General features: G+C 41.2%; 1 protein-coding gene across 6 annotated transcripts in view; it reads right to left on the minus strand.

The window, feature by feature from the left end:
- pcdh1.S (protocadherin 1 S homeolog) overlaps positions 1-16,674 on the minus strand; it is a 160,734-nt gene that overhangs the window by 51,748 nt on the left and 92,312 nt on the right. For 5 of the 6 annotated variants that reach the window (XM_018256224.2, XM_018256221.2, XM_018256222.2 and 2 more), the window contains exon 4: positions 1,197-1,416. The exons of the other annotated variant lie outside the window; for it this stretch is intronic. In XM_018256224.2, coding sequence (XP_018111713.1) covers positions 1,197-1,416 — 220 coding nt within the window. The remainder of the gene's footprint in view (positions 1-1,196; positions 1,417-16,674) is intronic. 6 annotated transcript variants of the gene reach the window in all.

Genomic DNA, 16,674 nt, shown 5'->3' on the forward strand with positions numbered 1-16,674 from the left:
ATGATTCTGTGATTATCCACCACTGTTGTCTTCCGTGGACGTCCAGGTCTTTTTGCGTTGCTGAGTTCACCAGTGATTTCTTTCTCTGGATGTGCCAAACTGTCGATTTTGCCACTCCTAATATTGTAGCAATGTCTCGGATGGGTTTTCTGTTTTTGCAGATTAAGCAAAATCCTACACATACAACCACCTCCCCCTCAAATCAACTCCAGGGCTTTTATCGGTTTCATTGATAATGACATAATGAAGGAATTGCCCAAACCTGCCCATGAAATAGTCTGAGTCAATGGTCCAATTACTTTTGAGCCCCTGAAATGAAGTGATTGTTTTAAAAAAAAAATGCTTTAGTTCCTCACCTTTTTATGCAATCTTTTTTTTCATCCCATTAAATTAAAGCTGAAAGTCTGCAGTTCAACTGCATCTGAGTTGTTTTATTTAAAATTCATTGTGGTCATGTAATGTAAATTCGAAAAAGTTGTCTCTGTCAAAATATTTATGGACCTAACTGTGTAAGGGATAAGTGTATTTATTGATACATAATACATTCACTAGAGGAAATATTCCCAAAATTTCAAGCTATGCAAGTTCTGGCAAATGATTCTGGTTTGGTGTATGTAATTTTGATGCTTACAGTACATTTATTAAGTCCACATGACTAGGACCCCTTCATTATTTAGTAGGGGACCTGTAGTGTTTTGCATTATATTCCATATTGCCTATTCTAACAACAACGGATCCATTACCCTTTGCAAATGTCCCTTTTCTCAAGATGTTGTTCAGACACTAAATGCAAAGTCTGCTTAGGGCGGTTGCATTATATGTGCTGTATTTTAGCTGGCATATTTTGTTAACCGAACTTCTTCCATGACCGTTCATGTAATAGAGAAGAAGGCAAAAATGTGCAAAATCAATAAAAAGCACCATGATTTGCAGAAAAACAGGAATGGAAAAACCCCATGTTGCAATATAAAGGTACAAAAATATCTGGAACGATCGCATTTCAAATATATCCATGGAAGATACAGCACTGGTAATTACGCTACCAAGAATAACTATGATTGAACCTTTGAGTAAATGGTTAGTATGGACATCCATGTTAATTGTGGTTAGGTGGTTAGAGTTAGTTTATCAGTGACAGAAGAGATCTGGTGAAAGGCGAGTGCCAAGGCAGATCTCTGCACATTACCATCTCTTACCAGTTTCAGGATGCTCCATCTCACCAATGCTACCATCAGGGGTGGTACGCTCGTAATGGTCCTCTGGGAGTGCTAATGGCCCTATTCTTGGCCCGGATGAGGACTTGCTGCTAGGGGTCTCAGACTCCTCCAGCCCACTGTCATAGTAACTGTGCTGAGATGGGTCTTGAATATCAGGTGCCTGATTGGACGTTGAGAACGTCACTCGGCGATGAGGTAACTAGAAGAAAAACAGATAAGAATAAGCATTTTAAAATTGAAAAATTGCATGAACTGTTGTTTTTTCCAGTATCTCCAATGCAAATCTGAGGGAAAAATACCAAGTACGTGGGTTAAATCTTCTGTGTTAATGATTATCCAGTGCTTTGTAATAATGCTTCTCCTCCTGAAAGTCTATAATTCCCTTTATATGCAGGATACAGTCTTACTGACTCTAGCTGCTGCCTGTTTATTTCTTCTAGGACCTTCTAAATTAAAGGGATACTGTCATGGGAAAAAAAAAAAATTCAAAATGAATCAGTTAATAGTGCTGCTCCAGCAGAATTCTGCACTGAAATCCGTTTCTCAAAAGAGCAAACAGATTTTTTTTTATATTCAATTTTGAAATCTGACATGGGGCTAGACATATTGTCAATTTCCCAGCTGCCCCAAGTCATGTGAATTGTGCTCTGATAAACTTCAATCACTCTTTACTGCTGTACTGCAAGTTGGAGTGATATCACCCCCCTCCCTTCCCCCCCCCAGCAACCAAACAAAAGAACAATGGGAAGGTAACAGATAGCAGATCCCTAACACAAGATAACATCTGCCTGGTAGATCTAAGAACAACACTCAATAGTAAAAACCCATGTCTCACTGAGACCCATTCAGTTACATTGAGAAGGAAAAACAGCAGCCTGCCAGAAAGCATTTCTCTCCTAAAGTGCAGGCACAAGTCACATGACCAGGGGCAGCTGGGAAATTGACAATATGTCTAGCCCCATGTCAGATTTCAAAATTGAATATAAAAAAATCTGTTTGCTCTTTTGAGAAATGGATTTCAGTGCAGAATTCTTCTGGAGTAGCACTATTAACTGATGTGTTTTGAAAAAAACATGTTTTCCGGTGACAGGGTCCCTTTAAATGCTAAGGTAGAAGAGTCCTTAAAGTACAAAACTCATCCTTTAAAAAAAAAAAAAAAATGTAAAGAAAAATGAGGATTATTTATCCCCAAGTGCGGAGTTCTTGGTGGCACCATTCTTCATGGAAAAATTCAGTACCATATTTCTAACAGAGAAAATTTTTTGTAAAAATACGAGATTAAATTAAGAACATTCATTCACTACGGAGGCCAGGCTGCTCTGATGATCTGATACACTACTAAAATTCGTAAATAAATGCTAAATTCAAGCCCTGGGTATTGTTCTTAGAAAGAAATGCTACTTATATTAAGCAACAGATGTTTATGGATATTTACAGATGCCGGCTATCAGGAAAACACTGATGCATTCTTCAGTTGGCTGCCTGATGTCTGCAGATGAAAGCTTTTAGGACTCAAGTGAATCTGTACGCTTGTATCTATAAACATCAGTTATCCAATAAAGGTCATCATCCAGGCCCACACAATGGTTAGGAGGGGCTGGGGGATACTGCTGCTTTCTGCATCTTTGGAACCGGAAGAATATAAATATATATCTTGTGAGCACAATCAATTGTACAGTCAGGGCTAGGAAGGCATATAGAATAAACACAAAAATACTGAGGGCCACAGGCACTTTCCTTTTCTCATTCCTAATGAAGTTTTAGTTTCTACAGCATTAATGCTCTCTGTATGACTGATGCAAGAAAGAACATTAAGGGATAGATTTAAAGAAAATGCTATCCTATATGACAGTTGTACTGGTCATTGCTAAATGTACTAGAATAAAGGTGGCCACAGACGCACAGATAATATCGTACAAAACAAATTTTCGTCCGATATTCGTTGCGTGTATGGTGGAAAAAGAGCCGGCCGATATCGGCAGAAGACTTGGATATCGGTCGGCTCGCCGATCAGGCTGGAAGGAAAATTTTGATTGGGTGCCTTTGAAGGGACCCAAACATCACCCATTGTTAGTGCTGAATCGTCAGATACAGATAGAATTCTATTGTTTCTTCCCGTATATCTACCTGTATATCTGACAATTCAGCTCTACACGTATGTATCGAAACGAAAAATCTTTCTTGGAAAGATCTTTTCCAAGAAAGATCGTAATTGTTACGTCTATGGCCACCTTAAGATAAGGGGCAAAAGGGACATCACTGGAGGCAGAGAAGTCAGAGTTGTTTTATATTTGCTATGTGGCTGGTACAGAATCCTAAAACTTTTGCTGTAACATGTCTAGAAATTCTTCGTGGAGCTTTCATCCTCTTTCAAACGCATATTCCATATCCATATAACTTTCATTGTGCACGCCCATTATAGAGTTTACAGGCAAGCTGCAATTTTTTTGCTACCTATAGCTGTCGGGATTCAATACAAATCAAGTCCCTGGCCATCGTGTGACAGTTTGTATTTATTCCATCCTATAGGATAAATATCTATTTTCTTTTCAATTACTCATCCTTTTGACAAAAATAAAAACACAAGGTAAAAAATAAGGAGCATACAGACTACGCAGCTTGTCGCCACTATATAAGAATAATAGCACAAAAGAGATGAACATAGACTCGTCCACAAGTAAAAACTCCCTCGACCTTTGTATATGATGAAGGTTCCAATAAGGAGCCAAAACGTTGGATTAAAATAATCCTATTTTTGTTTGGTTGCAATATTCCTGTGAGTGATGACGATCCGGGATATGTATATATGTCTATCCATCTATCTCTCTCGCTCTATCGAGAGAGAGAGAGAGAGAGAGAGAGAGAGAGAGAGAGAGAGAGAGAGAGAGAGAGAGAGAGAGAGAGAGAGAGAGAGAGAGAGAGAGAGAGAGAGAGAGAGAGAGAGAGAGAGAGAGAGAGAGAGAGAGAGAGATAGATAGATATAGATAGATATAGATAGATATAGATAGATATAGATAGATATAGATAGATATAGATAGATATAGATAGATATAGATAGATATATAATGGTACCCTCTCGGGCTTCTCAAAAAGGATTGGAGCAGTGATCATGTTAGGCACATCATCAATAAAAAATAATTGATGCACATCAAAATCTTTTCACCCATAGATTTGACTTACCTAAAACCCCGGCCGGTGCTCCTATCAGCAGAAACTGCACCTGCCTGGGGTTATACCAGTGAGCACCACGGAGCGATCCTCTTCTGGCGTCTTCTTTCTTCAAATTTCCAGGGGCAAACGCAAGTGAGGTTGAACGAAATAGCCGACTTTTTATTTAAAGTCCGGCTTTTCATTTACGGCGCATGCGCAACCGCGTGAAGACGCAGGAAGAGGATCACTCCCGTGTTCTCACTGGTATAACCCTGGGCCGGTGCATTTTCTGCTGATAGGAGCACCGGCTCGGGGTTTCATGTAAGTAAATACATTCACTTGGGGGTGCCTAACATTTGGCACCCCCAAGTGCACGAAGCCTTTCCTTCTCCTTTAATCAAATAAATCAAAATTTGAATAACAATACATAATAATTAGCGATGTATGAATCTGACCCGTTTTGCTTCCGTAAAACGGCAAAAAGTTTGCCAAATGCATTGAAATCTATGGGTGAAAAGATTTTGATGCGCATCTATTTTTTATGATGTGCCTAACATGATCACTGCTCCAATCCTTTTTGATGACGGATTTCTTGATAATAGTGCGTGTGAAGTACTTATTTAGAGCACGTAGATAATGTGAGGCTATTTATTAATGGTAGTCATTGGAAAACCATTGCTGGGTTTATAGCATTTATATAAAGGTTTTGCTCAGATTTCGCCAGTTGAGAGAGAAAATATCTTTGATTAGCGATATAAATCTCACGCACAGGTGAATGATTGCTGGGCCGACACAGAACAGCATATAAATATCCTTGGTACTGAGCTCCTTCCGTGTAGGGGACATTTTATATGTTAATTAGCAGGGCATAAAAACAAATCAAGCGACAACAAAGCAGTTATGCAAACGAGTAGGGTCTGAAACAAAATAACTACAGGCAACTTCTAATTATTGGAAAATAAATATAATACTCCCAGGGAGCTCTGTTTGACTGCCTGCTTCTTAACCGTTTCTAAACAGGCTATAAGGTTCCATTAATTTTATATCTTACATACTGTACAATATCACAATATGGCCGATGTCCTCTATGCTCACCTTGACCTTGGTGTTCACCTAAGCCAAAAACACCAGTAGAGTATTGATCATAAAGAGAAGGAGTGTGTGTGTAGGTGCATCTCAGGTCATTTTGCCTGGTCATGTGCTTTTAGAAAGAGCCAGCACTTTAGGATGAAACTGCTTTCTGACAGGCTGTTGTTTCTCCTACTCAATGTAACTGAATGTGCCTCAGTGGGACCAGGATTTTTTTTTTTTTTGGGACCTTGGTTTTTTGGATTTTTTTTGGGGACCTGGAGTGCTGTTCTTAGATCTACCAGGCAGTTGTTATCTTGTGTTAGGGAGCTGCTATCTGGTTACCTTCCCACCGTTCTGTTGTTAGGCTGCTGGGAGGGAAAGGGAGGGGGTGATATCACTCCATTGTAGTACAGGAGTAAAGAGTGACTGAAGTTTATCAGAGCACAAGTCACATGACTGGGGGCAGCTGGGAAACTGACAATATGTCTAGCCCCATGTCAGATTTCAAAATTAAATATAAAAAAAACTGTTTGCTCTTTTGAGAAATGAATTCTGCTGGAGCAGCACTCTTAACTGATACATTTTGAAAAAAATGTTTTTTTTCCCATGACAGTATCCCTTTAACAACAATCCAATCTAAGTACATTGTGCAAAAAGTGAAGGTCAACAAGTAGATTCACCACAGTGAATTTGTAATATAACGCCGTACAAACCATAGATCATACTGGCATTGCCACCTTCCAAATGTAATCTGATTACAATGTAATCTTAAATACCATTTAAAGAACAGTTCTATTCGGTGGTTGCAAGGAGACAAATGGAAATAAACTGGAGAGTCAAGTCACAAGACTGTTGAAAAAGCAGAATGCGCTATTTCTGACGAATTCAAAAGAATAAAAGAAAGTGGTTTCTATGAGCGGTGTTTCTTCAGGCTCACACAAAAGAGTCTGCTCTGTGCGCCCCGGCTAAAGAAAGGAAACAGACATGAAACAAGACAATCAATAAGAGGGAGAGATCAAGGGTGGAAAAGGCGCAGGGAAGGTCTGCAACACACAAGCAGCAAACACACAAACGCACTTTTAGATGGACCCATGAAAATATCCACAGAAGTCAGGACTGTAATATTTCTGTAACAAATTCTGTGTGGCACACGGTGCATCACCTGCCTCTGACCCAACATGGGCCATCAAATACTAAACTGTCATCTGCTCATTAACAATCATTAATCTTGCCCTAATCGAGCCAAGATGGCCTTATTCATGTAGTTAGGCATTCTTTCCATCTTTCACCCTAACTGTACTTTACATTAAGCCCCCAGTTTGGAAACGACTGCCCCACAAGGAAGCATAGAAGTCAATAAAACATTTGGAGAATCATATTATTTGAGGATGGCACCCCGGGCCCAATCAAGAAGAACTGGAGACCAAGGCAAATAATACTCACCCCTGTATTTTAACCATCATAGTCTGCACCAACACTCAGGATATGTAATTTCGTATAGGTATGAGATCCGCTCTTCGGAAACCCATTAACTAGAAAGCTCCGAATTACGGAAAGGCTGCCTCCCATAGACTCCATTTTAACCACATAATCCAAATTTTCCAAAATGATTTCTTTTTCTCTGTAGTAATAAAACAGTATCTTGTTCTTGTACCCAACGAAGATTTAATTAATCCTTATCTGAATCTGAATGAGCACATTGGGTTTATTCAGTGACTTAAGGGCAGAGACACACGTGGAGATTCAGGAAGATTAGTGGCCCATCGACAAATCGCCTCTTCTTATGACGACTATCTCCCCGCAATGCCTTCCCGCCATCTAGAATCGAAAACGCCGACAGGATGGCAGTCGGATCGATTCGTTTTCTGAAGTCGCCCAGTTTCCTCGCGAGGCAACTTTGGGTGACTTCGGAAACTAAGTGCTCCGAGTGCCATCCCACTGGCGATTTAGATTCTAGCCGGCGGGAAGGCAGTTCAGGAAGTAGTCGCCCGAAGAAGAGGCAATTTTTTTCTTATTTAAACAATATTTTTCAATTTGTGTCTTTTATTATATTTTCCCCCTAAAGAAAATATACACTTTGAAAGACAGACATATGCCATTTGCAGAACTGAGTGCACCGAACCAAGGATTCGGTTTGGAATCCACCCAGGATTCGGCTTTTTTCAGCAGGATTCGGCCGAATTCTTGTGCCTGGTCAAACTGAATTCTAATCTTATTTTGCATATGCAAATTGTGGGCAGGGTGGGATTTCACGTGACTTTTCGTCACAAAACAAGGAAGTAAACCAGTTTTTCCCCACTTTTTCCTTTCCTGCACCCAATTTGCATACGCATAGGATTCAGATTGGTATTTGGCCGAATTGTCCACGAAGGATTGGCTGAATTCAAAATAGTGGATTCGGTGCATCCCTAGAACTGAGGTACAGTTAGCCACTAGTTAAGGGTGGAGACGCCTGCTGGAGAAGAACCCGTCTTGGAACACATAGAGAATAATGTCAAACAACTGGTTGAAGACTTTTGGAGAACACATGGACAGCCACATGTTTGAGTGATAAGAGTTGGGAACGTCTTTACAATGAAACTGATTTAATGAAAACATATTTATGGATGGGACTCATTACTGTCCATAGGGCAGCATTTTGCACTCATTTTCTGAATGCCTAGATGAATTAATTATGTCATTAACTGAAGGTTTGTCCTGTTCTCCTAATCAGGGCCAGGCTGGCCTGGTGCCCTAGGCAACCTGGCAAGCCACCCTGCCCTTTGCAAATATGCAAACGCCCAACCAACACGATGGAGAGGAGACGGAGGGGAGAGAGATGAGAGAGAAGAGAAGGAGGGGAGGGAGAGGAGATGGAAGGGCGGGAGGGGTGAGCGATGAGATGGAGACAGAGGGAGACGGAGGGAGAGGAGATGGAGGGGAGAGAGAGGAGAAGGAGGGGAGGGAGAGCAGATGGAGGGGAGGGAGGGGTGAGCAATGGAGAGGAAGGAGGGAGGGGACAGTGATGGAGGGGAGTAAGGGAAGATCGACAGAGGGGTGGGTGACAGGAGGGAAGGGGAGTAAGACCGAGTGGTGAGGACTAGGGGTAGGCAGAAGACAATTTTAGAGGTAGCGGCCAAGTTCCCCCCTATCATTGCACCCTAGGCAGCTGCCTCTTCTGCCGACCCCTAGTTCCGGGCCTGCTCCTAATCATGTCATTTCAAGAGATAAGGATAGCTTTTTGGCTAGGATAAGCAGAAGTTGCAATCTCTTATTTTAACAAATGATATCGCCCCACGATAACTTCAAATAACAGGTCCAAATGGCAAAAGTTTTTTTTTTCTTATTTTACTGGGAACACCGTTAAAGAAACATTGTTATAGTCGCAGGATAAAGAGAAGGGAAATTACTTTCTCCAGGTCAACAATCCCCATATAACGGGTCAGTCGTTTGCTGAACTTTCAAACCCCTCTTTATACCTCGTTCACAAATTCTCATACATTTCTAATAACCGTTTCCAGCCAACTAATAGTGTGAGGAAAGCGCGGCACACAAAGATGACCAAGATCAGGGAAATCTAAGAGGAAATGAAAGTCGCCAGCTGTACTTTCAATGTTTTACAAGCAAAAATGGATTTTTTTTTTTTGCTATAAAGGGACAACTAAAACCCTATGCAAAATGAATGTGTGTGTCGAATCAGAATGCTTTGGATCGCTGTCAACTATCTGGGCGGCTGATATTGCTAAGCTGCCCTGTACTACAGGTATGGGAGTTATCCAGAAAGCTTGGGACCTGGGGTTTTTTGGATAACAGTTCTTTCCGTAATTTGGATCTTCCTACAGTAAAGGATCAGTAACATCATACCTCCCAACTGTCCCTTTTTCGGAGGGACAGTCCCTCTTTTGACAGCTGAACCCGCAGTCCCTCATTTGTACTGGAAAGTCCCTCTTTTCTCTGCACTGAACAGCCAGAAAAAGAAACAAAGTTTCTCACTTAATTGGCTTATAGCAGAGAGCCCAGAACAGGTAACAGGTGCAAATAAGATACTTTGTAACAATTTTGAGACACAAAAACACAGTTTAGATAAGGAGAAATATTTTCAAACTTTCATAACCTGCCAAATTTTGTAAAACAAACATGGTAATTAGGGGGTGCGGCCACAGGAAGAGGTGTGGTCAAAAAAATTCTGCGCTACGTGCGGAAAATTTTGTCCCTCTTTTTACTTCCAAAATGTTGGGAGGTATGTAACATCAAAATTTTATTTAAAAAAAAAAATTGTTGGTATAGATTGAAAAAAAAACCCACCAAGACAAATTAGACTTTAAAATCGCAGTCTTTATTAAGAATCTCCCGAACTTCCACGTGTGTCTTTGCCCTTAAGGTACCATTAAGAATCAGAGGTTCTTACCAAAAGGGGCCGGTAATTATACAAGCAAATAGAAAAACTATAATTAATTTTTTTTCTTTTTTAACACTGTGAATATTTTATTTTTGACTCTAGTTTGAAGGGGTTGTGAGATCACAAAGCATTGTTTATAACATCAGCATGAAGCACAGTCATAAACTGGTTACAAGTAATCAGACTGCGGCAAAGTTTGCAGCCATGAAAGTGAAGAAGAAAGTGCAAGCAGTACCGAGCTTTGGTTGCTTACAGAATTAATATCAGTCAATAATTATTTAATCTGAATTTGGCAGTGGAGAAGCTGGATGATTTGAAATTGGCTACAAATACAGCCTATAGCTGGGGCTGCTGTCCAGCAATCCCATTTAGTGCATCGATATACATCATGTCACTGCTCTTAACCATGATCACATTATCTTAAATTTGGACTAGATGCGGCAATAAAGTACTCCTGCAGACCTTAAAATACCAGCCCTTGATGTAATTACTTTACAGAATTCCCAGAATGCCCAGGAGGGAATAAATTATATCATATCCAATCACCAAGTAGTTGTACCTGTACCGTCCAACCCTATAACAACCATATAGGATTTCCAAATTCTCTATAGATATACATTGAACATTAGAGATTCTGTAGCTCTGTTCCACATACCCGATACATTCATTTATTATAAATAGACTATATAAAGACTTGGTGGGACCTTATTCCCATTAGTTACACCTTTGACCACATTAACAATGTGCTAGTTCTTGTTGATCAGATTGAGTTACTGCACCTGGGCAAACTTAGTGCCTTTTATTACATTAGGAGGTATATGCTATAACATGGGCAGCATTTGCATAAGTCCATAAATACGTGCCAACCCTTAAAAAAAATGGCTTGCTAGATAAAACTTTGACTATTTTACTGCTCAAGCCTGTTAATGATATAATGTTATCGTGGCCAATGTGTATACAACTATAATACTGACTCTTATGCCGGCTCTGCTATGGGACAAATACAGGTTGGGGTCCAACTTGAACTAAGGGTCACACTAGTTACAGAGCCTATAACAGGTATGGGACCTGTTATCCAGAATGCTTGAGACCTGGGGTTTTCCGTAATATCAACCTCCATACCTTAAATCTGCTAAAAATAGTTCATCAAACATCATCAACATCAAATAAACCCAAATAAACTCCAAAAAGGATTAATTGTATCAAGTACAAGGTACCGTCCTATTTTTACAGAGCAAAAGGAAATTATTTTTAAATATGTGAATTATTTGATCCAAATGGGGTCTATGGGAGATGGCCATACCGTAATTCAGAGTTTTCTGGATAACGGATCCCATACATATATTTAAAGCTCTGTGTTGCCAAGTTCTTCTTCTCCTGCATACTGCCCACTGCTAATTTTGAGATGTAAAGAAATTACTCTGGGTAATTTAGGAGCATTGTGAAATAGGGGTCTTTACTACTAGTGATGGGCGAATTTGCGCCGTTTCGCCGAAAAATTCGCGAATTTCGCACGAAATTCGCGAAATGGTGAAAAATTCGCGAAACGGCGCCGGTGTCTCGTTTTTGACGCCGGTGCCCGTTTTTGACGCCGGCCCCCGTTTTTCGGAAGAAAAATTGACGCCGGCGAATTTTTTCCGCGAATTTTCGCGGGCGTTTCGCGAATTTATTCGCTGGCGGCGAATCCCGCAAATTTGTCGCTATTTACTACTAAAGGTGGCCATACACTATTAGATCTGCTCGTTTGGTGGATCTTAACCCGATATGCCCACTAACGGCTGGGCGATATTGGGTGAATCAGAACGTTCGGTCCTGGGGCCGAACGATCAGATTACAATGCAGCGAATGGGCGCAGACAGGTCGTAGGATCGAATCTCTGGATCGCAGAAAAAAAAAAAATCAAACTTGACCAATCAATATCTGCCCGATTTTTTGTCTGATATCGATCGGGGGGAGCCCCCACACATGGGCAGATAAGCTGCAAAATCGGTCTAAAGCTTCATAACGGACGATCGTTCGGTGCCATTTCCTGACCTGCCACCAGGCCCGGACTGGCAATCTGTGGGTTCTGGCAAATGCCAGAGGGGCTGCTATATAAGGTCCCATTGAAAGTCAGTATTTAGTGGGCTGGTGGGGCTGTTTGGGCCTCTATGTGGGCTGAGTGGGCCTCTGTGTACCTGAAATGCCAGGGCCTAATTTAGTTCTCAGTCTGGACCTGCCTGCCACTAACCATTCCGATCAAATAAAGTACAAAAGAACAGATCAGCTGATGTTCTGCCCCTCACAGCAATCGTACAAAAGTTATATCGGACTGGTGACAGTCTCCCACTGATATCGTCAGAGATATCGGTAGCCAACAGAAATTTTCTAACCTGTCCGATTGTCTGAACGACCGATCGGCATAGCACGAAAAATGTCGGGACCCTCCACACACAGCCCGAAAATCGGACGAATCAAGGATTCGTAGGATCAAATCTTTGCGTCTATGGCCATCTTTAATCTGCACGTATATGGCCACCTTAAAATGCCAACACGAGTCTTGTATTGTCTAGTCCAGGGATCCCCAACCTTTTGAACCCGTGAGTAAAAGGAGTTGGGGAGCAACACTAGCATGAAAAATATTCTTGGGGTGCCAAATAAGTGCTGTGATTGGCCATTTGGTAGCCCTTGTGTGTATTGTCAACCTACATTGAGGTTCTGTTTTGGCAGTACACCTGGTTTTAATACAACCAAAACTTGCCTCTAAGCCTGGAATTCAGAAATAATCTCCTGTAACTGGGAGTAACATCCAATGGGTTGGTGAGCAACATATTGCTCACGAGCTACTGGTTGGGGATCACTGGTCTAGTCCAACAAATGTGCTTTAGACAAGCTGCACAAGACTAGGGTAAGGAAAGCCCACACAATTCTACATATCACGCACTAAATCACGGAGAAGTTGCCAAGATCACAACAGGGCTACAAATGACTTGGCAGAAAATGCCACCTCAACTGATTGAATGTATATCAGTTTTTATTTTAGGACTCCAGGGGGTTTGATGAAGAAGTATATTTAGATGAAAAGGCAAAGTTAGGGTAATTTGCTAAAAGGAAAAAAAACGAAATTATGGGATTGAGTGAGTGGAACTGTACTTTTAATCCACTCATTGCCACATGGCACAGAACAGGGAGGGGGAATCACCACTTCAGTGTATCATTTTTATTGCACATTTTCCTGCATGAACAGAGATGTTGAGCTTTGTAGTAAAATGAAATGACCTCTGATTTATCTGAAGAGGTTAAAGTGACTGCTATGGGAAAAAGCTTTCATACTGAAGAATATTTATTATGATCAAAATGGTAGTCTGCATTTTTTGCTGTGACTACACTGTAGCTATTCTCAGCTTGTAGCACGGCCGATGATTAACACGTTCTCGCAACTTCGGTCACCCAAACTTTCAATAAGGGAGAGAAAAGTCCAAGCATTTGGGTCCATGTTTTGTTTACGAAAGGGGAATATAATTTATGGCCACAGTACAAAACACTTATACAGGTATTAGATTGGTTATTCAGAATGCTCAGGCGTTTTGTGGATAAGAGATCTCCATACACTGTCTCCTAAAAAAATATCATAAAAACAAAATAAACCCAACAGGCTTGTTTTGCCTTCGATTAGGATTCATTATATCATAGCTGGGATCAAGTACAAGTTACTGTTTTATCATTAAAAGAAAGTGATTTTTCAAAATTAGAATTATTTGATTATAACAGTCTATGGGACATGGCCGTCCTTTAATTTTGAGCTTTCTGGATAACAGGTTTCCTGATAACGGATCCCATAGCTGTACTCTGCTAGGGTTGCCACAGCCCGGTTTTTGGAAGGGCTGTCCGGGTGAAAAGTTGAAGCGAATGAAATGGCGATCAGTCAATCATTGATTGCCACATCATCAGTCCCGCCCCCTGATGTCACCTGCTCCACCCCTCAACATCACTGGCCCGCCCCATGCCTGTTTTTGCTACTCCAATATGAGTGCCACCACCACCTTTAAAATTATAAACCACAGAAAGAAGGGTGCACCTTAGGGTGGCCACCTTTTCAACCGGTGGAGACTGGGCAGGGGGGGAGGGTCTGTGATGTAAAGGGGGCGGTGCTTTGATGTCAGAGGGTGGGCCGTTGCATCAGAGGACGATTGCCCAATCGCCGTGTCAATCATGGGGAATCCTGCCCGGTTTTCCTTTTTTGTAAAACCAGGCATGAAGTTTTGACCCGGCAGCCATTCAAAATACCGGGCTGTCCTGGTCAAAACCTGGACAGGTGGCAACCCTAGGGCACCTTGATCCCGTCCTCCTATTCTCCATAATGTGACTTTGGAACGGCTGCTTCTTGTCCCTCCTGTGTTGCCATTTGCCACTACAACTATTGCATTTATTTTCTTAAACACAAAACTGGGACTAGGATATAATGTGAAAACAAAATGGGTAAGTGCAAGTGCTGCGGATGAGAAAAACAGCACATTGAGAAGTTAGCTGCTCCCAAACTTGACCTCCTAATGTAAAGGACTGTGTTTAAATGTATTCAGTCTGGATCTCTCCAAATACATAAAAGGCTTTGAGTTCTCTTTATAAACTGCTTTAAAAACAGTTTATAAAGAGAACTCATCTTTCTGCAGAGCATCTCCAATTCTGATGCACAATCTCTGCAAAGACCACTGACATGCGTTTAATGGAACCCTCTGACCCAGAATAGAATGTCTTTCTTATGTAAACGGCAGTTACTTTCAGTCTAGCAAGCCGACCCCTCTGAGATTGAGACTGGGGTGTCTAATGAAAAGGAAAAAACACTGAAAGATGGGGTGTGCCAGCAAAGGCGGAACAAGGCTCGAGTCATTACAGCTTTCATTGGGTCACCCGTAAATGCCAGTTAAATCAGAAGTGCTTTATTTGTCTTACATAGATCATTGCAGAACATTTGTCACTCACACACAATTGTCGTATGGAGCTCTCAGACCACAGTTCAGACATCTGGGAGATGACAATCCACTCCTGGCGACAGGTTTCTGCCAGTCCCCCTGGTTGCACAAGCAAATTCCTGGGAAGCAAGAGTTTCCCAAAACAATCACCAAATGCACCAATACAGTGACTTTCCCAGAGTCCTGGGGAACCAGCTGTGCTGTTGTACGTGTCCAGGCAATCTCTCATGTCCAATACATTTTGAAAGCAGGCCAAGTACAACATTGGCTGATTGGCTGGAATTGTGCTGTTTGTTGATCAAGAACCTTTTTGGAGGAAATGGATATGTCATACTTGATTACATAGACAGTGCTGTCCAGCTGGAAACATACAAGTCACATTTGGCCTTTCAACGATTTTTTTTTTTATGGCTCTCAGACTTTCCCCATGGACCACCGTCCTAATTGTTTGAGATAATCAATGTATTATCTGGTCTGCAGATGTATGGTATATTAGAACATTAGCTGACTACACTACATTAGGAACCAGATCTATTGATTTTAAAGCCCCTTTTGCAGTCAGGCCTCCTTCAGCTCACTAGAAGCTAGTGTAGCCATGACCGACAACTGAAACAGTCAACCTGTTAAAGGATAAGTAAACCTTAAAAATAAGTGAATGTAAAATTGATGAGTTATTCTAAGCACTTTTGCAATGCACTTTTATTAATTAATTTTTTTATTTTTTTTGAATTCCAAGATATTAAAGGAGAAGGAAGTCTGTTGGGAGGTGCCAAATGTTAGGCAACCCTAGGTGATTGTATTGACTTACCTGAAACCCCGGGCCGGTGATCCTATCGGCAGAAAACTGCACCGGCCTGGGGTTATACCAGTGAGCACCACGGAGAGATTTTCCTGCCTCCCCTTTCTTTGCACTGTTGAGCATGCGCAGTAGAACGAAAAGCTGAACTTTAACTAAAAAGGTTGGCTATTTCATTCTACTACGCATGCGTTTGCCGGGCAAATTTGAAGAAAGAAGAAGCTGGAAGAGGATCGCTCCGTGGTGCTCGCTGGTATAACCCTGGGCCGGTACCGTTTTCTGTTGACAGGAGCACTGGCCTGGGGGTTCAGGTAAATCAATACAATCACTTAAAGGACAAGGAAAGGCAAAAAAATTAAATCCCATTTTTACTTTCTTTAATGAAAAAGAAACCTATCTCCAATATACTTTAATAAAAAAATGTGTACCGTTTTTATAAGAAACCTGACTGTATGCAGTGAAATTCTCCCTTCATTTACTGCTGTAGATAGGAATTGTCAGACGGTCCCTAACTGCTGAGCAGGGAAACAATCATACTTATGAACAGCAGGGGGAGCCCCTGCCTTACTTCCCAGCCATGCAGAACTCAAGCAGCTTTGTTTGTGACGATCCCTAAGCAGCCCAGACCACACTGAGCATGTGCAGGGTCAGGGTCAGGCAAAGATATGTAACAAAGTTACAAGATGACAGCCCCCTGTGGTTAACTTTGAAAGCATAAATCATTTGTTTGATTAGGCTTTGTGGTGGAGTAAGTTCATGTTTATATTTAGTATACAAAATACAGCATTTCTAGCCTTATTCTATTTTAGACTTTCCTTGTCCTTTAACATTTGGAAACCTCAAGTGCAAACAGCCTTTCCTTCTCCTTTAAGGGATACATGAATGGTTAACATTAATGAATTTTGTGACAACAGCACCACCTGCTGGTCATTTTCCGACCAGTCTGACTACCAAGTAGTCAAGGAAGTTGTCAGGAGAAAGAAAGAGGCTGCTCTGATGTTCTTCTGGTTAGGAAAAAAATTAGAAACCTTTTTCAAATCTTTCCTAAACATAAGAAAATCAGAGCAGCCTCTTTCTTTCTCCTGACAATTTCCTTGACTACTTAGTGGTCAG

The sequence above is a fragment of the Xenopus laevis genome, chromosome 3S (genome assembly GCF_017654675.1).
Source record: "Xenopus laevis strain J_2021 chromosome 3S, Xenopus_laevis_v10.1, whole genome shotgun sequence".
In the NCBI taxonomy this organism is placed as follows: domain Eukaryota; kingdom Metazoa; phylum Chordata; class Amphibia; order Anura; family Pipidae; genus Xenopus; species Xenopus laevis.